The sequence below is a fragment of the Spinacia oleracea genome, chromosome 1, assembly GCF_020520425.1.
Source record: "Spinacia oleracea cultivar Varoflay chromosome 1, BTI_SOV_V1, whole genome shotgun sequence".
In the NCBI taxonomy this organism is placed as follows: domain Eukaryota; kingdom Viridiplantae; phylum Streptophyta; class Magnoliopsida; order Caryophyllales; family Amaranthaceae; genus Spinacia; species Spinacia oleracea.
Window position 1 is genome coordinate 102,281,032 of NC_079487.1, and position 22,836 is coordinate 102,303,867.

Here is a 22,836-nt window from a genome sequence, read left to right on the forward strand (position 1 = left end):
CTTTTTTTTTGTGAAATCACACCTTAACGTAATTTTTTTTTTCTTCTGAAAGACAACCTAAAGAAAGTTTCCAGCATTAACTGAGCTTTTCCGGCCAATTGACTTGCACGTGAGAAACACGTGTGGCTTTATTTTGCTAACGACACCTACTTTTCCTTCAAAATTCCAAGTTTTAAAATCTAAAGTTGAAAAAATAAATAGAAGCAAGTCTGAAATTCAAGACTTGGGAAAATCAGTGTCTTTAGCCAACTTAAGCCACACGTGTAGCTCACGTGCAAGTCAATGGCCGGAAAAACTCAATTAATGCCAGAAACTTCCCTTAGGTTATCTTTGACAAAAAAAAATTACATTAAATTGTGATTTCAAAAAAAAAAAAATTGAGTTATAAAATGTCATTTTTTGCAAATTTGCCAAAAACAAATAATAAAAGATCTCTCTTAAGTCTTAACAATCAAGTAAACAGCTCTACGTTATATTCTTGGTCGGTGACGCTTCTCCCAATCCATCATCATCATATGGCACCTCCGCAACCGCTTCACGGCGGCGCTTCCACTCAGCAAACCCTACAATTCCTGAGCAACGTCCTCTCACAGCGCGGCCCATCATCCCTCCCATACTCTGAAGATGTCAAGTGGCTGATCCGCCAGCACCTCGTTTCTCTCACCGATGCCTACCCTTCTCTTCAGCCCAAAACCGCCACTTTCACGCACAACGACGGCCGCACCGTCAACCTCCTCCAAGCCGACGGCACAGTTCCGATGTCTTATGGCGGCGTTACCTACAACATCCCAGTTGTTATCTGGCTTATGGAGTTGTACCCTCGTCACCCTCCTTGCGTATTTGTGAATCCGACGCGCGACATGATTATCAAGCGCCCACACCCTCATGTTACTCCTTCTGGTTCGGTTTCTATCCCTTATTTGCAGAAATGGATTTACCCTAGCTCTAATTTGGTTGATTTAGCTCGTGATTTGAGCCATTATTTTGGTAGAGACCCACCGCTTTACTCTCAGCGGAAACCTGATTCGAGTTCTAACAATCCTAATTCTAATCATAGTCATGGGTATGGTCAAGGTCATGGTGGTAGTTTGGGTGGGAATTCTGTGATTTCGTCTAATTCTGGGTTTTCTGGGTCTGGGTCGGTCGTAAACCCTTCGATGGGGCCGAGGGTTTTCCCACCCTCGCCTTATGTGGGTAGCGGAAGGATCATGCCCCCTTCGCCACAGAGGGCGAGTAGTGGAACAGATGATCCGAACGAGGTTTTTAAGAGGAATGCAATTGATAAGCTTGTGGGAATGGTACATGGGGATGTTGTGGGGTTGAGGAAGAAGAGGGAGGCAGAAATGGAAGGTCTTTTTAGTGCCCAAGCTACGTTGAGACAGAGGGAGGAGCAAATCAATAAGGGGTTGAAAGAGATGTTTGATGAGAAGGAAGGTCTGGAACAACAGTTGCAGATGGTTTTGACAAATGCAGATGTGTTGGAAGGTTGGTTGAGGGAAAATGAGGAGAAGATGTCTAAATTAGGGAGTAATTTTGATGTTGATGATGCATTTGAGCCTTGTGATACTCTTTCGAAGCAAATGATTGAGGCTAGCGCATCTGATTTGGCGATAGAGGATGTCATTTATTCCTTGGATAAGGCAGTTCAGGATGGGGTAATACCTTTTGATCAGTACTTGAAGAATGTGAGGCTGTTGTCCAGAGACCAGTTTTTCCATCGGGCTACTTCCGTGAAAGTCCGAGCAGCTCAAATGCAAGCTCATGTTGCTAGTATGGCTTCCAGGACATCACAGTATACGATGTGAGCAGGACATGTAAGTTCTCTTCGTAGTCAGGTAGAATTTCTTGTGACATATTCGTATAGTTTCTTATCGTTATTGGTTTTTGTTTGCCTTCTACACTGGAATTCATCTTGTTCATATACCCATGTGTACTAGTGGAACAAAGAATAATAAGCACCTGAACATAAATTCCCTTACTTATTTTTCATGCGGATTGTGTTGCTGTCCTGATACCTGTATTTCATGTTCTTGATATTTTTGCTCATGTCCATTTGGCAAGCTGTATCTATCTGGTCATATGTGGTACGTGGGTCATATATGACATTGACGTTTGATTATTGTTAAACCGTTGCTCTTTCTTGTTGTGTTCCCTTGAAGCCACTTGCATTTCTTGAGGCTAATCTTTAAATTACCTTTTTTTTAAAAACTACATTTATAGTATTTGGTAATTAAGGGACTTGTAATCTTATGTTTGCGGATCAATAATTTCATACACAAACAAATTTATAATTTAGCGGCTTCAGCCTCCATCCGATATACTTTTGCTAATATTTGTCTAGAATTGTATAGGTAATCAGTAATCTTCATCTGAACAGAAAGAGCTTGCTTAGGCCTTGCAATTCCCTCCAAAGCTTCAATGCATCTGCCTTTTCTCCTTCTTATTAATCCATCTTTTTACATCCTATTTCATTTTTTGTTGGATATTAGGTAATCAGTGATCTACTCTGTAATGTCATTCAATATACCTCTTATCCTCCTTATTTGAATGCATGTTTCTCATTGCTATTCATTTTTTGTTGGATATTAAGTAGATAGGTACCTGCTTCTGGCTTTTCAAACCATGATTTTACCCTTTTATATGCCTTTCTGTCTTCTTCTATGTTTCATGTGCCTCTAATGCGTTTTACAATCCTCGTCTCTATGCCAAGTCTTCTTCGTTATTGGAAGCTGACCTCCACTGATAGTCTATCTTTGAGCTTTGATCTCTAGACCTATTTTAACAAAACCCAAGCATGGAAGAGTTGGTTTTGCGAAGAAGTATCTCCTGCAGAGTGAGAATTTGACAAGGTTGCTTGCATTATATTTAACAAAATCTTGTAATCCGTAAATGAGGGGAATTTGTGGAAGCCTAATGTTCTAAAGCTCATAATTCACTGCCTATTCTTCTTTCCTCTCGTTGTAATTGGGGTGGGGGGGGGGGGGGGGGGGGTGTTAAAAAGAAAATTTGTTAAACCTAGTGGCCGACCAGTTCTTAGCAAAGTGAACAACGTGAAAACTGCCAAACAAAGAAAGTTTCCTTAGAGAACTTTTACTTATGACCCCAGCCCCCATATTTGCTCTGTCTACTATTTAGTTCTGGAACTTTCTATTCCAAGTTCTTTTTCCAGTTTAAATAACAGTCATTGGTTGTCATACCTTTGCATAGGATTGAATTACTCAACTGGCCTTAAAATGTTATTCTTATCCATTCTTTATTCGAGTAAGAGTAGGATGGTAGGGACAGGAAGCAACCTGCTCCTATTAGCTTATGTATTTAATCTATGATTACTTAACACAAGTGCGGAATTACAACTTTAGGCTTGAAGCTATACTAATTTAATCACCAATACGAATCTGAAGGATCGAATAGTTTGATGTTCTTATAGAATTTAATCTCCTGCAAATAAAACTAATCTAGATATGAAAGCGTAAAGAACTTAATGACCACCCTTCTATGTGTGTTTTAAGAAAAAACTACAGAACTCACGTACATAAGTAGCTTATTTATAGACTTATAGTACTCTAGCTATTCCTACTTCTAGAATTAGAACCTAAAGACTTAACCGGGAAAAACTACTTCTAGTGAAGTCCAAAAAGATCCGTAGCCAAAATCTTAACAATCAGCCCACTTGGACCAAGCCCAACTTAGTGCAATGACTAGCCCACAATGGACATAAGGGAGGTGGCGTGTGGGCCAAGGAGTGGTGCGTGACCCACCGGATTCTGCATTACAAACTGTCTTGAGTTGGAATTGTATTCCATGATTCGTTTGTAATTACCACCTTTGTAGTAACTCATAGCCAATTCGCATGCAAGGCCTCTTTGAAGGCAAGTCTAAGGCCATGTTCTTAGCCATTGAAGCGAGGGTTTCATCGTCTAATGCTCCTGCATCATTAGCTTTGTCCATAATTGGGTTAGAGCCTTGGAGGAGTCCACCCAAAGAATTCTGAAATGTTCTCTTGTTTGGAATTTTGGATTCCTAACAAAGCTTTGCATTTAATTAATACTTAGTATCATGTTCAGTAAAAATTTAAGCAGCTAGACCTGCCAGGCATATAACTATATACTGCAAAGTAATATGAGACTCAACCATCCTTATCTGTTCCAACAAGCCTTCTCTTTTGGAGCATAGCATAACTTGGTTATTCATCTTAGGTAGAGCTATCCGCTACCTCTGTTGGAGTTTCAAGAAGCCTCATTTCCATGTTTTTTTTAAAAATCTGCTGAAATTTAGTAGGAAATAGTAGTCGAAGTACTACGCGGAGTACTCCCTCCGTTTTATTTTGATGTACCCACTACCCAGTTACTGTAGACTTTTGTTTCTAGGAGAGGTAAGTGGTATAAGAAAAGTGGGTAGGTGTAAGAAAAATTGGATAATGCTCCTTCCTAAATTGTCCTTGTCCCCGATATTGATTCTTTGCAGACTCTGGATCTCAAAGGCAGTTGACTGGCCAACTACTTCATATTGAATACTGAGAAAGCGTTTAATCAGTTTGCTGTGTAATCCAAAGTTAAAAAATTATTCCTCTATGAAGTTCCTGATAAAGGCAGGGTTAGGCGCAGCCAGGCAAAGGATGTCTAAGCGGATATACCTTTCCTATACACTTTGCGAAGGAGGGCTTTCGTCCATAACGTAACAATTGCATATAGGTTGTTTCCATCAGACTCTTTATCTCAAAAGCAGTTGAAATGGCTACTACTTTGATCTTCGTAGTACATTGAGAAAAAGTTTCATCTGACAACGGTTGTAATGCAAAGTTGAAAAAATGTTCATTTCAACCTAAGCCTCTTAACTTTGTTAAAAGTTTGTATATTCTTAACTCCTTATGCTTTGAAATATTGAAGACGAAGACCTGTTGCAATCTAACTCAATAGTCATCATAAATTCTTCCGGTGTCCAACTAGAATACAGGATAACAGCTTCAGTGTGCTAATCCTACCTTTTGCACCCCTTGGAATGAGGCCTCACACGGTTTAGTTGCCTTCAGGTTATGTGTTAAATTGTCTGTTCAAGGATCTGATCATGAATGGTAATGTGGAGATCTTGATCAATTGCTGTCAATAGCTGAGACACCCCTTACTCTTTCTGCGCTCACTAAATTGCACTTGATTCAGTGACCTAGATTCTTAATACCCATGGTGTCCATTGAGCTATGGTTTCTTGACCTTTTCTTAAAAGTACCAGTAATCTCTTGCCAGCCGCAGTATGCTGGTTTTTAACTGAAGGAGGATGGTCTGATTGGCTGTAGCATCTGTGACCTTACCAACTCTATCTTGGATGTAAAATCTTTTAACTTAATTTCTTCTAGTAACTTTCCAAATCTAAAAAGGACGGCTCATTTCCAAACATGTTACCTTTCTTCTATGGTCTAGAATTTGTAAATTATAGTAGACTTTCTCATCAACTCACCACATTCCAATAGGTCTCTACATATTCTCTGATTTTAGAATATTTAATATCACATATTTCACATTCGCACACCCAATTGAAGATCATTTGTAATCAGTAGACGGGGGAGCAGTGGCATGTTCTCACTGCTGAACCTAGAAACCTGAGTTTGAGCCTCATTTTTGCTGGTTGGAGTTCTCTTTGTTCTCCTGCTTGTAACCGGACTTACTTAATGCACCCAACAGAAAAAGATGATACCGGTTCTGTTTCTCCTGTGTCAGATTTTTGCGATAAAATTTCCCCTTGGTAATCTTGTATAGCTTTACAGTTTAGAGCATTATTCTCAACTCTATTCAAACCAATATAATTAAAGTGGAGTTACCTTAAGATGCCTAGGTTGTCTCAGATATTATTTTATGATCATTGCTCAAAATCACTTATCAGTTCACATGAATAATTTGGCAATCACACACCTCTTTAGTTTCTAAGTCATATCAGTTAAGCTCTTGGAGCGCAAAGATGTCTTTTCTTTTCAGAATTTTGTTATGCAATAAAGGTGATTTTGCATATGTTGCTGATTTTCATTCTTCACTATAATTTGGCTTTTGGATGCCTTCTAAAGACTTGTTGGTGTCTAGCAGGATTTCTGTGTATTAGATTTTGGATTGATTTTATGGGTGTTTACTGATTAATGTTGAGTCTTTGGGTTTATGCTTGAATCTGAGAGTGATTCCCAGATACATAGAGTTTACTACCAGTTGTAACTATATAAGTAGATTCACAGATACATAGAGTTCCAATTTGGTCCTCGTCTTTGACCAATTAATTAATGTTTTTCATTTTTAATTACTTTATACTCCGTATTTTTGTTGCTGTACTGGAGCCTCATGTTAGTTGTTACCAGTCAACTTCCACCACTAAAACTAAGAGTTTAAGCTAAAAGGTGGATTACAAATGTCTTGAATCAGATTTAGGTTGGGTTTTGATGGTTAGTGATGTTCTTGCAATAATGTTGGTTAATGAGAAAATTACATGTTCAGAGGATTTGGGTTATGACAGTTGTTTGCTATCTTTTTTATAAGTATTTAGTTAGGGTTATATTGCAAAATTTTACTATTTCAATTTTTTTTTTTTTTTGTTAATGAATTATGAATGAAGTTACTGCTTTTTTGCGAAATGAAGTTGTGTATGTGTGTCAACTGTCAAAATTTGGTGGATGATAAAGTATTCCTGGTGCATTTGTGCAGTCAATAATTGTTTTCCAGAAGTTTGTGAATAAATATCAATGAGTTTGATAGAGAAACTCAAATGGCTAGATTTTTGTGCATTTAGCTAATGCTTTACATGACCTGATTCTTAGGATATTGGCTTTCTTGCAGGATCGTATGTTGAAGTAAATACTTAATTCGAACTGGAATCAATAAGTAGCCTTCCTTGTAATATTCCATGAATGACGTCATTGTTGGGCTGGCTGATGGAGCAAGACCGGTATGTGAGTGACTGAAAGAATGGTGAATACGAGTTTTGCTTTTAAATTGTTTATAACATTCAGTCTATGTGAAAAGTGGCAATTATGTATATTTTCAGATATTGATGCAGTTCTATATTTTGGAAATTCATAGTATGATACTTTTTTGACTTGCCTGTACATGGTTTGAGTTCTCTACGGACATGATATGATACAACAGCATTTGTTTGTTTTGCTTTGCCAAATTGTTACGCGACTACTTGAATGATGCTCTTAGTGGTTGGATTCTCTCTGTATTTTACTGTATTTCCCCTCTATTTTCTTGTCTTGAATGCTGTTTTTTTCCATGGAGTGAAAAATGTACCGAAAACTTCCTTGGTAGTCGTTGTCTGCCTCCTTGCACATTCATGGATGGATTGTAGAGTCCATTAATGTGGATCACGGACCATGCTTGACTCCATGTTCTCCTTCTAGGAATTCTTTACCTGTTCCAAACATGACCTTTTTTTTTATGTATCATTAGAATCACAGGTGTGCTGACATTTGTGATAGTGTGTTGAAGGTTTTTCTTGGCTTCTTGGCATATGATAAGATCTTATTCTTTCACATAAATACTTGTGATTTTTAAGTACGACTTTAGGACCTTGTCTTCGCCCAATGAAATCTTTTAGGACCTTGTCTTCGCCCAATGAAATCTGAACTTATTTTGAACTGAACTTGTCAGAACTGATTAAACCTGATAGGATTTGATCAAACCTGATTAGAATTTACTCGCCGTAATTGCAAGAGATAAACTTTGAGAGAGTCCACTTGTAAGACTTGATTGGAAATTATTGCAAAATCTTAGACTTAAGACTTATTTTTTTAAGGTGGAAATCACGCACTTGAATACCTCCATGTCCATAATCTTAGACTTTTGGGTTTTAGATGTTTGGGTTTATATCTTTTGGATTTGTAATGGGGGGGTTTTAGGTGCTAGCTTAATGTTTCAGTCGGGATGCAAGTTTTTGATGTTTTGCCCGACCATCTTTTGTAAAGCCTCGATGACAATTAGTTAATAATATAACACTTCGTTTCTGCGTTAAAAAAGAAAGAAAGAAAGAACGGATATTTCATGAAATACCCCCGAGTATTGCCTTAATTCACCAAATGCCCATCAAGTTCCAATAATTCACCAAATACCCCTCACAAATGACTTAATACCCCAAATACCCCTCCATGACGTCATCATCCTTAATTAACTCAATTATCATCTAATTAACCCACCCATTTACACATTTTTCCTAATTAACCCATTTTTTCCTAATTAACCCATCTTCTTCCTCTCACTCTTTCCGCCACCAACCCTTCTTCCTCTCCCTTCTTCCGCCACCACATCGCACCCGTTTTCTCCCTCCTCGACCCATCACCGCCGCCACCACCTCGCCCCCATTTACCATTGAAGCCCCTCGCCTTTTCCTCCTCCCTCACGCCCTCCCTCCCTACATTACCACCACCACCGCCACTCATCACCACCATCTGATCTCCTCCCCCGACAACACCAACACCACTCATCATCACCATTTTTATTTCCTTTGCAAATTCCAATTCTTCAAAGCAAATGATGCGTCAAATCTCATCAATCGACATCCAAGAACAACTCTAAACCCAATTATCATCCTCCTCCAGATCCACTATCTTTCTTCAAAATAAACCCATCTTTTTCCATTATTGATTTCTTTGCATTATTTAGGTTTTCATCTCCAATTTTTTTTGGATGGATTCGCACTTTTCATCTCCCTATATCACACAAATCAAATTTTCATTCAATTCACACTTTTTCAATTAGTTAATTCCAGCCAAAAATTCGTCTTAATCGAATAATTTTCAGCCAAAAATTCTAGTTGCTTCCTTCTCGTTTTCCAGCCAAAAATGGCGGTGCAATGTGGGTTTGGTAAATTGGTGGTGGTGATCGAATGGTCCAGAAAAAGGGAGAGAGTTTGAGTAGAATCTTGATTTTGTGGTCCCTGAGTTATGGTGGTTTCTAGGGTTCCTGGGCATTGAGTTCGACGAGGACGAAGGAGATGGCGGGGTGCTGGAGGCAGTAGCAGGGGGCTTCCATGGAGGAAAGGGAATGAGGAACAAGGGTGACCGAATCAATTGAGGTGGGTGGTGGGTTAATGGAAGAAGGAAGGGGAGTGAGAAAAGAAAAAGAAATGGGTGGGTTAATGGGTGGGTAATTAAGGATTAGGGGGTTAATGAGGGATTAGGTGAGTAATTAGATCGTAATTGGTCGATTATGAGGATGATGACGTCATAGAGGGGTATTTGGGGTATTAAGTCATTTGTGAGGGGTATTTGGTGAATTATTGAAACTTGATGGGCATTTGGTGAATTAAGGCAAAACTCGGGGGTATTTCATGAAATATCCGAAGAAAGAATGAAAGAATGAAAGAGGAGATAAAAAACAGCAGTCACAAATCTATTATTTTGATCCCCTATCAAACATAATCTTGCATATTCAAAAGGGAATATAGTCAAAATTTGACCATCCATTTCAAGAAGTGAAAAAAGAGAGTCAAAATATGGGCTTCGGAGGAATCAATTTGAAAAGGTAGGCAATTGGCGGACATATTATTGATGCCCTTCTACTCAGTACTCAGTACTCAGTACTCACTCCCACATTTACAAAAAGTTCCCACTCTTTTGGATTTTATGGATTACGAGTACTTCCCGTGTTTGACTTTGCTAATTAGATTATTAACTTCAATTGTACAGTAGTATACATTTTAGTAATATTATTAAAAAATTATACATAATTTAAGAAATTATTTTTTATATAATATTTACAATATTATACATTCCAGTATGAAAAAATTGTAACAATTATTGAGGCAAATGAGGAACAAAACATGAGAACACAAATTCTTATTTACAAAGGGTGTACAATAAATATTGTACACCGGAGTAAAAGTTAACTCAAAATGTTTAAAAGTTAAGCTTATATATCTAAAAGTTATCTATTTTTTAGTGATAAATTTTTTCATTTCAGTAAAAACATATTTCTTCAAAACCACTAATAATGTATAAAATTAATCATTTAATCATTTCTATCAACCTTTTTTTTTACTAATATAAAAGTTAATCAAAACTAGGTTAAAGTTACGAACAAATGGGTAAAAGTTATCTTGGTGTACAATAAATTTATTGTACACCTTGTGCGCGCAAGACCTTTTGAACATAGGAATACAAGAAACTAAAACACCAATTAAGTATCTTCTACTAAACCACTCTACGGAGTTTTTAATGGAATATGGAGTAGAGCTGTCAAAAAAGTTACTCGAGATGGATCCGGGTCTAGTCATCTTGAGTCTCGGGTTATATTTCGGTCGGGTCGTGTCGTGTCGGGTTTATCACCCGGGTTCGGTCAGGTTGACTTCCGGTCGGGTTTCTTTCTCATTTCGGGTGTAGGTCGGGTTCTGGTCGAGTCTTATTCTGACTGGGTACCAATTTTGGGTACGTGTCTTATCAAGTCGGGTTTGAGTCTGACGTGTAGCAGTTTATTTCGGATACGGCTGCAAGTTCGGATCGGATAATTATAAAATTCAGGTTGGGTTAATTCACTCTCGTATACGGGTTATGATTGGGTCCGATAACTATCAGGTCTAGTCAACTTTTTAACCCATAATCATTTTTTCTTATATTGTAAAAGTTAATGATTCATTTATTTCAAATTTGCGTTTTATTTAAACCAAGTCATCGTGTGTTATTGTCAAGTCAATACATATATAAAGTTAATATGAGATTACGAGGTCAATAATCGATTTGGTCATCTCAACATTTTAAAGCGTAAATGTGTAACTATACTATTAATTAGATATAGGCGAAATTTATCATGTACGATTTTACATACTAGCAAATAGGTTAAGTTTAGTAATTTAGTCAAAATAATATTAACTTGATTTAAGTTACTATTTGGTTAGAAAAATGACAAGCCGGGTTGTCAACAGGCCGAGTACAATCAGGTAACGGGTTGTCACGGGTCGGGCGTTGAATCAGGTTTGTGTCATATATTGTCCGATCGGGTCATTTCTGTTATCGATCAGTTATATTCCAGTGGGGTTCGAGCCTGGGTCATGCATTAACGGGCCGAAATTGGTAATCTATTTAACGGGTCGGATACGAATACAAATCAGTTCAGGTTGGATTTTCGGGTCGGGTCTGTTTTTGACAGCTCTTTATGGAGTATGTTCGCTTAAGCTACACCTTGATTGGCATTCTCTTGTTCTATTATCATTCAATTCCCATGTAAAATTTGCAGACATGCATATATGCCTTAAGTCTTAAGATCAAGCTGCATTATATTAAGCTTCCAAATTCGAAGTCAGAGGGAGCAGTGGTTTAGTTTAATTCAAAGTAGTACGTTGAAGACACTAAAAATCTGTAATTTGGTCTGATGACATAATTAAAGGGTACAATATGATGTACAAATTAATAAAATCTGGTGCAATTGACATAATATTCGTAATAGAATAGAACCACAACAATGATGATACGTCTACAATCTTGTGCTTTTGACCTGTCTTTGAGAACCAAGAAAGCATCAAGCATCAAGCATCCATCATCCCCCTTTTAAATCTTGTCATTGCATGTAACTATATATGTAAGCCTATATGTTAACACAAACTCAGTCTCAACTCTCAACTCTCAACTCTCAAGATACATATGTAAAAACAAGGGAAGTCTGGCGTGTTAATTGCCACATATGTTACTCGTACTCTTGATTTCACCTCAAGAATGTAACTCAGATCGATCATCGACACTTGATTTGCACAAAACTGCCGCCCGCGGGACATGACTTGGGTACTCGGGTTTGAGTAACATAGGTTGATACCGGCCATATGCATGCTCAAAAACCACAACGTAACGAAACTTCACAAAAGCGGACGTACTTTACATCGGCCAAGAGGGACCGTAATTGTAAGTTTGAGACAAGTTGATTAGTAGACAACTCACACGGGGGCTTAGCTTTCAAGTGCAAGCTAGGTATCCTCAGAAAATGATATCCTGTGGAATGGTAGTCATGAAACCATATCAGTCCGTTTGGTAACCAGTCATAAATGGTGTCAATGAGAATCAATTTGTATGTAAACTTGTAAAGAAAATCAATATGCATTCCCATGGTAATGCTAATTCACTCAAAATTATCTCTTTTTTTTTATATAAATTTCCATTACCGTTCATTACCATTTGGGGAGTGGTATTAGGTGGGAATGCAAATTTATGAAGAAAAACACAAAGTTTGAGACAAAATTTCATTACCATAGACATCATAATGTTAATTTCTTGCCAAATAACACTAGGCCGGATTTATTCCCATTCATAGCGTTTATTACCGGCTACCAAACGGGCTGTAAATGTACTATATAGAATTATAGATCGATCGCACCCATATCATAACACTAGCGGGGACCATTGCATATACAATACAGAGTACAGAATACAGAATACAGTACATTACATTGATTCGATCAATCTTTTGGTTGTTTGACCGTGGGCATCTTTCAAACTTGAGACCCAATTATCTCTTCAGGACCACCTCAGTCAAAGGGCATACTCCATCTTTGCTCAATGCTCACTTTCAATAGTACAATCCTCCATAGCTCCCTATTTGAATTTCAAGTGCAAATAAAACATAGTTAACCTAACATAATATGTACTTCTTATCATGCTTTGCTGAATATTAGTGACACTAATTATGTATGTCCATAGCATGCAATTATAACTCATTCTACTGCTGTAATTTGGATTCATCAGCTGCAACATAACAGGGATAATGATCAGGAAATTAAAATATAATCCTGTTCAATGCATGCTACTGTGAAAGAGAATCATTTTCTGTTCTCAGTAGTGTTTGATTTAATTGATACAATTAAGGTATCAATTCATAGTGTTTGCAACCCATTCAACCAATACAAAAACACCAGAATTTTATCACAAAATCACACAGGAGGAATATTCTTCTAATCTCAAATATATTAACTAATACTACATCAACCTCTTAACGTACTCTAAATAAGTTTCAAAACAAATTAACTAATACACACACACAAAAAATATAATGCACATATATGTATATATAATTATGTCAGTGTATGTGCAGACGTGCTCATTTCTTCTCCAGCAGGTTAAATGGCTACAAAATTCTAAAATTTACGGTACTTATAACTGTATCAGATATACTAATCCAGTTACTTAACTGCGTATGTGATCACGCGCTACTAAATCACAATACGCCAGTAAAAAGTCTATGAAAATTCCTTCAGTACATACAAGAACCTGGCCATAGTGCTTACATTAGGACAACAACAACAAAGCCTTAGTCCCAAAATGATTTAGGGTCGGTTAACATGAACCTGGCCATAACATATGCTTACATTATGATTTATGACAAGTAGAAAAAAAATCAAGATAGCAGTCTTTACGCAAAGATAGAAGAGAACAATAATTCCAGAACACGATAATATTATCCTTAAGGAATCCTTTACAAAAAATTCCAAAGGCCAAACATTTTTTTTTTTTTTTCCTTCCTGTCCTTTTTTCCAACTGATATAAATTCTGTGGTCTGTGCTCTTATTTCCTTAAGCACTTCTCTCATTGTTGTTGTTTACATCAGTGCTCAAATATTGATCAGAGCATTGTACGTACTCCTTCCAACTGATAACATACCATCATGGACTACAGATCAATTGAGTCTTCAGATTCTTCAAGGCATTTTTCAGTCAGAAATTTCATTCATTCATTACTGGTTTATTTCATCATGGGGGTTTCTGACATTAACATAATGTTTTATTGAATGCAGAAACAAGTGTGCTGCATGTTATAGACAATTCAACAGGAAGGAACACTTGGTGGATCACATGAGGACTTCCTTTCACTCAGTCCATGAACCCATGTGTGGTGTTTGCAAGAAACGTTGTCGATCCTTTGAATCACTTAGAGAACATCTCATTGGTATGTTCATATATATGCTTCAATTCCTTCGTTTCTCAATAGATGCACTGCTTTGACTTTTTTACTTACTGGTCAAAGTTAGTCTGCTTTGACTTTTCTCATACAAGTTTGTTTATGTTTAATTTTATGCTGGTTTTTCAGGACCGTTACCAAAGGTGGAATGTGCCAAAATATTTAGCACTCGAGGATGCAACATATGCCTCACCATTCTAGATAGCCCTTACACCCTAAGAATGCACCGAGGAGCATGCCAACTTCCTCGCCCCAATGTATGTATACACCCAACATCATATCTCTGAGAAATGAGATAACTCAATAATATATGGCTTCATAATACAAAAGGTGACACTTCCACCTTTGTTATATATGTAGGGACTGATTTCAAGCATGGCCAGCATGAAAATCTATGACAATATGAAGATTGACAATGGTCGAGAAAGAACAACTCCTAGTGTTGTTGCACTTGCTTGTAAAATGGTGGGTGGTGGCAATGATGGAACACTTGATATATGTGCTCGAGTATGCCTAACGGATGAACATGATAACATCATGTTTCAAACATATGTCAAGCCTCATATTCCTGTCACTAATTACAGGTAAATTTGTCAAAAACCACCTTTTAAAAGAGTAAAACTCAATCATATATAATGCATTGTACTGGAAACTTAATCAAATCTTACATGAAAACTTGATCATTCATTTATATATTGTAATTTGATGATGTGTAGGTTTGAAACAACGGGTGTGAGACCAGAAAACATAAGGGATGCAATGCCATTGAAGCAAGTTCAAAGAAAAATTCAAGATTTCCTATGCAATGGTGAACCTGTGTGGAAAATCCGATCAAGAGGAGGTAAAGCTAGGATTCTTGTAGGGCATGGCCTAGATCATGACCTCGATTGCCTTGGAATGGAATATCCTGCACTTATGATTAGGTATCATCTACTACCTCTCGGGGTTTTTAATGGATCCAATTTGGTTTTCTTGTTCAACGATGCACAATTTTGACCATTAATTAATATGTATAATTGTATTGGTATTTTCATTCATGCGTAAAGACAAAGCAGTTTCATAAACCTTGTAATGAAACTAAGTTTTAGTTTGTTCTCTTTAGTAAAAAAAAAACTTTCGAGATAATTTCTTTTTTCTAAAACCTAAGCTCTGATACCATGTTAGATTCACCTAGTTGTGTTCATAAATGTATAGAATTAACATTCATATTTTATTTAACAACGTGACAGTATATGATAAAATAAAATTTTCACTCTTGTGCCTTGAGATTTGACGTAATTCATTCTACTTTAAGCAGCACTACGATACTAACGTGCAATTATTTCCTACAGGGATACGGCAAAATATCCTCCATTGATGAAAACAAGCAAGCTCAGCAATTCCTTAAAATATCTAACACATACATATCTAGGGTAAGTACCTAAACAAAAAATTAAATGTGGCTTTTTACCAAATATTTCATGTTTAATGTTAATGACGATGGATATATGATTGATGTTATAGGTTTGAAATTCAGACGGGGATCCAAGACCCATATGAAGATTGTGTTTCTACGATGAAACTATACATGAGAATGAGATCTCAAAATCATAAACTAGAACACTATCCATTAGCAAGTGATCCCCAGAATAGGAACAACTTTGCACAATGGAGAGAAGCCGAGCTTGAGAAAATGAGTCCAGATGACTTGTTAGTTGTCTCAAGGTCCGACTATTATTGTTGGTGTTTAGACTTGAAGGGATATGCTTGAATCATGCAACTAATTCACATTTTTAAGGTTTAAGAGGATACATAGATGATTTGCATACTTTATTTTATTCAACAAAATACAAATAGAAAATAAAACTGTCTAGAAAGATTGGTGATAGAAAATTCAACCAAAACTGTCTAGAAATTAATATTTGTGATAGAGGTCGAATTCATTGTTAAGTATATATTCGACATGATTTTGTAATCCATGGAGAACTTATTAATATAGGTATGTAACTTCTTTAAGAGATGTTCTACTTGATTATTGATTAATTGCATGCATTACATTAAGAGTTTGGAGACTTGATATTCCGCTGGAAAATAATGATATTTATTACTTTATTATTGTTTTTTTACGGAGTACTTGACCTTTATTCAATTTTATCAAGTACCCCAATGAATTCTTTCCTTTAGTCTTACTCCTCCCATTAATCTCCCACGTTCCAACATCCATCAAAACCCCAATTCGATCAATTTCTCCTCTCCTTAACGAAGAACCTTGAATTTGAATTTCAAGTTAACAATACTCCATGATATAATTTTATGTTAAATACATCTTCTTCTTCAATTTTTTTGTTGGATTTGTTAAAGATTTGGGAACTTAAAGTGTGGAAATTAATGAAAGGGTTATGAATAAATAAGAAGTCAATGCTCAAAAAAATTGAACAATAGATTTAAGATAAAGGAGATAAATCAACTTATTGGCCGAATCTTCGGCCTCACTTATGTCACTACATGCACTCAAGGAGCCAAGGTGGTAGTTTGTGCTGTGGGATCTTCCCTTTAAATAACTCACAATTAACTTCCACATGTTTCAATTCCTTTGCCACATGAAATAATCATACTTGCAGGGCCCTTTATCGAGATTTTTTCGATTTTATGAAGGGTTTAGGCGCTCGCATGTGCACATACCACTTAATTTTCTCAATCCAATGCCAAAGGAAAGTCGTGCACATATGGCTTGATTTTCTCGATCCAACCCCAAAGGGAAGCCTTCCACTTTGATACACCTAAATTCATCACTTTTGGATTTCTATTTGAAGGTTCCTATGTACTGTTATTCAAGTTTTGAAGAGTCACCACCAAGTTTATTGGTCAACTTAGAAAACTATTTCCATAGGGCTTAAATTGTGTTTGATGATTATTTGAATTGTTACATGTGATATTCCGAAAGGAATTAAGATCGAAAAAAGACATAGTATTGAATTCTTACCATCATCCCAAAGTCCATCTTACTTCATGACCATTATTGGAGTAATTGATCTCATCGATTTATGAATCGAGCCTTTATATGTGGATAGTTCCTAATGATTTGCCCCTTTTCGATTGTCCCTATTTTTGAAATCCATATAAAATTTTACTCCGTATAATTTTTCCCTTTAAAGACTTGTGTTACCCCTTCCTTACTTTGTCCCTTTTGTGGATCCTAATTCGTTAAAGTTTCAGAATCCAAATCTAGCCAATAACATGGTTACATGTGTCATATAAGGAAGGAAAATCCACCCCTACAATTAGTTTGAATTTATCTCGAGTCGATTTGTATAACTTTCGAGTTATATCAGGCCAATATGATTTCGGGTATCGAGTTGACTTGAGTTGGAGCAACATAGTTCATATGACTCTAGCCATGTCCACAATAGTGCTGGTCAAATCACAACTCACCCTTTTCCAATCGAGTATATTACAACTTCAAATGGTGAATTCAAGTTCCATATTGTGTCCATCTAGCGCAAATTCAATACAATTTTAAGTTATTTGATCCATATCAGGTGTATGGTGTAGTTCAGATGCAAATCTTGAAAAACCTCATTTTAAAACGGGTGTCAAGTTAACATTTTATTATTTCAAGTCGATTTCGCTACCAATTTCTCAAATGTACTCTACTAGTTTTAAGCCCGTGCGTTAATTGAATTGTTTGTTTATGTTTTATATATATTATTGCAGTCCAAATTTTTTATTGGCGGATTTGAAGCCCAATATTACAGGATAAGGGTTAATTTATGTTATGTTGTATTATTTGATTCTTCGTCCATCAACTTAATTTATATCTGATTTTATCTTGTAGCAAAAAATAAAAAAGATATTTATTATATTATATCTTTTACATATTCATTTAATCTTATCGTTTCATCATAAACGTATTTTACAATTCCTTAAACTATATAAATATCAAATAAAATGGTAAATTTATTTAATTATTCGTAGTGATCATTAAAAAATGTTGGATACTAAAATGATGAAAATGAATAAGGCGAGCATTTGTACGTATGAAAATTATTCCGGTGACAAATTAGAAAAAATACAATCTCAAACTATTTTCGATCTTTTGTTTGGTTCCTTACAGAAAAGTCATAGAAAGTAGTTAAAAGAAAAACGGGACTGAATGATTGATGAGAAAATAGTTTCCTTCCTTCCAAATGTAAAATGCATGATTTCCACCATTGCCAAAACAATCAACGAACAATGGTTTGAAAAGGAAAAAATCATTGTAAAAGAAAAAAGTTCCATAAAAATAGTATTTTACACAAACCAAACACACACTTTCTTGATCGACTTGCAAATACATGCTAGCAGACAAAAGTGTTAAATTTGATTACATATATTGGCTAAATAAGGTAGTATAGGTTTCAATGTTTCTTCCCTCTTTTATTTTTAAAAGAAATTCTTTTAACTTTATATGTGAGTATATTTGCAATTAATAGAGGAATTATCTTGAGACGGTAGGTTCATATGGGTATATAATTATTTATCCGGACATAATATTTTGCAGGGAAAGTGGTATAATTGCTTTTTTGTAAAACCTTATTATTTTCACTTATTTCAGAAAAAATAACTTTAGCTCAATTCATAAAATAAGGACTTTTAATTTCAGTTTTGCAACTAAGATAATAAGTTTAGGTAAACAAAAATCAGGTGAATAAGACACCCCATAATCGAAATACGGAGTAATGTATTGTGAATATTTCAGTCCCTTTTATGTGTAATAGGAAGTTTTATTTTTATTCTTTTCAAACTAATCCAATATTATTAACAATTTCATGCAGTCATGCCCCGGAGATCGAGAAAACCAAAAGATAACCCCTTTCATGTAGTCATAACTAAAATATCATTTAAACGCTTAATATAACAGTCAAATTATTATCTCAAAACAATCTCTTTCCCAACTTCAATATCATTCTCAAATCTAAGCAACCCATGAATCATCAAATTTTCTCTGTAACAGATCGATAGCATCGACAGTCAAAACAACCTCCAATTGCATAATAACCCGCCTCAATGTTCGTTGTGCAAATATTCCATTATACGATCTTTCAACTGAACCCAAAAAAACGTACGCAGAGTTACGTAATTGAAAAAGGAACGTAAAGTTTAGACGCATATATATATACAAAAAGGTTAAGAGAAATAGGATAAATTTTTGTTGGAATCTATCTTTATCATATTATCTACCAATTTAATCATGGCAAAGACTCTAATTTTTTTTTTTTTAATAAACTTAAAATATTTTATATGTGATGACATGGAAATCCTACGTGGACGCTCTAAATGCTCTCCAAAAAACTCCCCTTTATATATATATATACTAGATTTTAGCCCGTGCGATGCACGGTTTCTATTAAATTATTACGATAAAATAAAACACCTACGTATATCAACTGCTATTTTTTATATATTACTCCCTCCATTCCTTTTTGTTCTTCCCATTTCCTTTTTTAGCATTTCTTTTTGTTCTTCCCCTACTGAATATTTACTATTTTTGGCCATAGTTTTTTTACCAATTTACCCTAAGATTCCCCACTATTTACAAAAAATACCCTAAGATTCTACCCTTTCCCACCCACTTTTACCCCACCCACCTTATTTAATTAATTAACCTAACCCTACCCCCCCTCCCTTTATTACCCGTCCCTATCTCACAATCCCTCCCTCACCTCTCATTCTGATTTCTCTCTCTCACCTCTTCGGATCTCTCTCTCTCTCTTATTTCACTCTCTCTCTCTCTTAAAATTCCTCCCCTGTTCTTGAGAAAACCCTAGGTTTTCCGCCTCTGATCTGGGTTTTCCTCTCCAAATCTCGCAAATCTGAAACGTTTTCGCAGAAAAACGTTCATAAAAATTACTCGGAATCATTTTCCGATCAGATCCCCTCTATTTTTGTCCCCTTTTTGGTCCCTAATCGTCGCTGATCTCTATTTTTCTGGTACTTTATGGGTTCTTCTTTGTCTAGAACTCGAGGTGATTCTGGGGTGGGAACTTCTGGTCAAAGAATCCCCGATTCCAACTGTGATTGGGGATCCAAGTGCAACTGTCCCAATAACGAGCATTCCTACTCCGCCGAATATAAAAACAATCTGTATTTGGCCCAAAAAGAAAATACGAGTACTCGAAACTATTTGGAAGAATGGTTTCGGATGAGGGAAGTGGAGCCAGGAGAGGAGGTTGAGTCAAAATATGACGATCGGAAACCCACTCCCTCAGATCTGCGTTTTTTCGGTGAAGGAGATTCCGATGAGGTATTAATTTTGATTTTTTGCGATTTATTTAGGGTTATTGATGTCGGTTTTATTAAAATGGTTTGATGAATGTTTGCATGTCTAAAAAAGTGGGATTTGATAAATGTTTGATTTATTTGGAGTATTGTTCATTAAACTCGGATTATTTTCTGGAGTAGTTGCTCTGATTTCCCATTGCATGTGTTAAAAATGCAGATCTGGTATTTTTTCGAATTTTTTGGGAATTTTTTGGAGATTTGTTGGATTCATTCGGGCTTTTTATGTTATTCTTTGCTCTGTTTTCTCATTGCATGTTGTTAAAATTGAGTTCTGATTTTATTTTGTGCTCTGTTTTTTCATTGCATGTTGTTAAAATTGAGTTCTGATTTTATTTTGGGCTCTGTTTTTTCATTGCATGTTGTTAAAATTGAGTTCTGATTTTATTTGGAGCTATTTGGAAATTATTTGAAGAAAATCGGAATATTCATGTGTTTTGTTGATCTGTTTTCCCATTGCATGTGGTTAAAAATGGGATCTGGATGTATTTGGGATATTATTTCACATTTTTTGGGTAAAAATGGGATCTGGATGTATTCCGAAAATTAGTTGGATTTTAATGGAATTATTGTGTGATTTGCTTTCATTTATCTCATTGCATGTGGTAACCATGGTGATCTGAAATTATTTGGAACTTTATTTTGAGTTGTTTGATTAAATCTGATTTTAATTCATGGTCCCCTGTTATTTTATGATGGCACTAATCATGTTGTTTGTCCCCTATTGATTGCAAGGAACCAAGTGGGTCTGATTCATTTGATCTGGTGTATGTTGGAGAGTGTGAAAATGAGAATGGTGATGCTGTTGGGTCTCCAGGACAACTTTCATCTGGTTATCCCTCCTCAAAGAAAGGAGAAAAGGGAAAAAAATCGGCTTCAGCATCTGATGATGCTTAGATAAGTCTGTCTCCTTTCTCCCTTTTTTCATTTTATTGAATGCTGGCTAGCTGTGGAGTCATAAGGTGGATGCCAACAACTGTGATCTGTTGTTGGCCAGGGGTGTTGTTGTTTGGATGATGATGTTGTGATTAGTTGTATGGATGTTGATGTTAGATATTTTAAGTTATGATATTGATATTGATAATGATGATTGGATGATGGTGTTTCCATATGGTTATGAAATTTTGTGGAATGTTGTCTGTGTGATGAACATGATTTGATGGCTTAATGTCCCCTGTTTTAAGGTATGTTTTGTGTATGATAAATATGATGCTTTGGTGAGTATGAGATTTGATCAGTATAACTATGTTTTGGATTAGTAAAGGCATGAAATGAATATAATTTGGGGATAGGGTTTGAGTTATTTCAGTCCTCTCAGTGTGGCCTGGTGTTGAATGCTTAATGTCCAAGCATGTCCCTTTAGGATACAATAATGTCCCTTTATTTATTGTGATCGATGATGAGTCTTTTTTTTGCTGAGGAACAAGTCCAACTAACCACAAATGCTCGTGCTGCCATTAGTATCAGTAATGATATTTCTCGGGCGCTAAGTGTTTGTGGTTTGGAGTTGTTTTAATGATGCTTGGGGACATTCTGAGATCAATATTAGGAGGTTTGTGATCTTCAATGATGTGATTGTTGATATTCTGAGATCTTTGTTTTGATAATTGTCCTTTAACTTCTTTTGTCGAACGGAGTGAATGTCATTTCACACAATGGAATGTGAATATCAATCATTCCGTTCGGCAGAAGAATGTTAAAGATATGATAGTATTGAAACTACTTGATCAATGATGTGTGTCAATATGTCTGAGAAATGAAACCCTACATGTTAATGATCTGTTTAATGCTTCATGTCCCATTAATCAGTGGAGGTCTGTGATGAGTCTTTCATTTGATGAGGTTCAAACCCTATGTTTTGATCAGTTCATGGTGATCTGATGCATTGTTGATTGTTATTGTTATGCTTGATCTGTGATGAGTCTTTCATTTGCTGAGACTCAAACCCAATGTTCCAATAACACTTGTGCACCATTAGCATCATTGATGCTCTTCCGGAGCTAAGTGTTAGGGGATAGGGTTTGTGTCAATGATGCTTGGGGACATTCTGAGATCTTATGTCAGGTTAGACAGGAGAGGCAATTCATGTCTTGCAAAACATGTATAATGTGTTTCTGATATTCAATGATGTTAGTGTTGATATTCTGAGATCTTTGTTTTGATAATTGTCCTTTAACTTCTTTTGTCGAACGGAGTGAATGTCATTTCACACAATGGAATGTGAATATCAATCATTCCATTCGGCAGAAGAATGTTAAAGATATGATAGTATTGAAACTACTTGATCAATGATGTGTGTCAATATGTCTGAGAAATGAAACCCTACATGTTAATGATCTGTTTAATGCTTCATGTCCCATGAATCAGTGGAGGTCTGTGATGAGTCTTTCATTTGATGAGGTTCAAACCCTATGCTTTGATCAGTTCATGGTGATCTGATGCATTGTTGATTGTTATTGTTATGCTTGATCTGTGATGAGTCTTTCATTTGCTGAGACTCAAACCCAATGTTCCAATAACACTTGTGCACCATTAGCATCATTGATGCTCTTCCGGAGCTAAGTGTTAGGGGATAGGGTTTGTGTCAATGATGCTTGGGGACATTCTGAGATCTTATGTCAGGTTAGACAGGAGAG

General features: G+C 36.1%; 3 protein-coding genes across 4 annotated transcripts; all 3 read left to right on the top strand.

Moving 5' to 3' along the window:
* The first annotated feature begins 423 nt into the window (after positions 1–423).
* Positions 424–7,128, top strand: LOC110794291 (protein ELC-like). 2 transcript variants are annotated; one of them, XM_021999235.2, is made up of 2 exons: positions 424–1,814; positions 6,810–7,128. In XM_021999235.2, exon 1 carries the CDS (start codon positions 516–518, stop codon positions 1,803–1,805), a length of 1,290 nt encoding a protein of 429 aa, XP_021854927.1. In that variant the 5' UTR covers positions 424–515; the 3' UTR covers positions 1,806–1,814; positions 6,810–7,128. The 2 variants fall into 2 exon arrangements, with proteins under 2 accessions (XP_021854927.1, XP_021854929.1); XM_021999237.2 differs by having other exon boundaries at positions 430–1,835.
* A 6,482-nt stretch (positions 7,129–13,610) lies between these two features.
* On the top strand, positions 13,611–15,898 carry LOC110794334 (RNA exonuclease 4-like). Its single transcript, XM_021999295.2, has 7 exons — positions 13,611–13,648; positions 13,740–13,891; positions 14,033–14,160; positions 14,264–14,487; positions 14,620–14,826; positions 15,235–15,315; positions 15,407–15,898. Exons 1-7 carry the CDS (start codon positions 13,611–13,613, stop codon positions 15,651–15,653), a joined length of 1,077 nt encoding a protein of 358 aa, XP_021854987.1. The 3' UTR covers positions 15,654–15,898.
* Positions 15,899–19,859: 3,961 nt separating this feature from the next.
* LOC130468115 (uncharacterized) lies at positions 19,860–21,375 on the top strand. The gene is made up of 2 exons (XM_056837853.1): positions 19,860–20,165; positions 20,936–21,375. Exons 1-2 carry the CDS (start codon positions 19,860–19,862, stop codon positions 21,095–21,097), a joined length of 468 nt encoding a protein of 155 aa, XP_056693831.1. The 3' UTR covers positions 21,098–21,375.
* Positions 21,376–22,836: the final 1,461 nt, after the last annotated feature.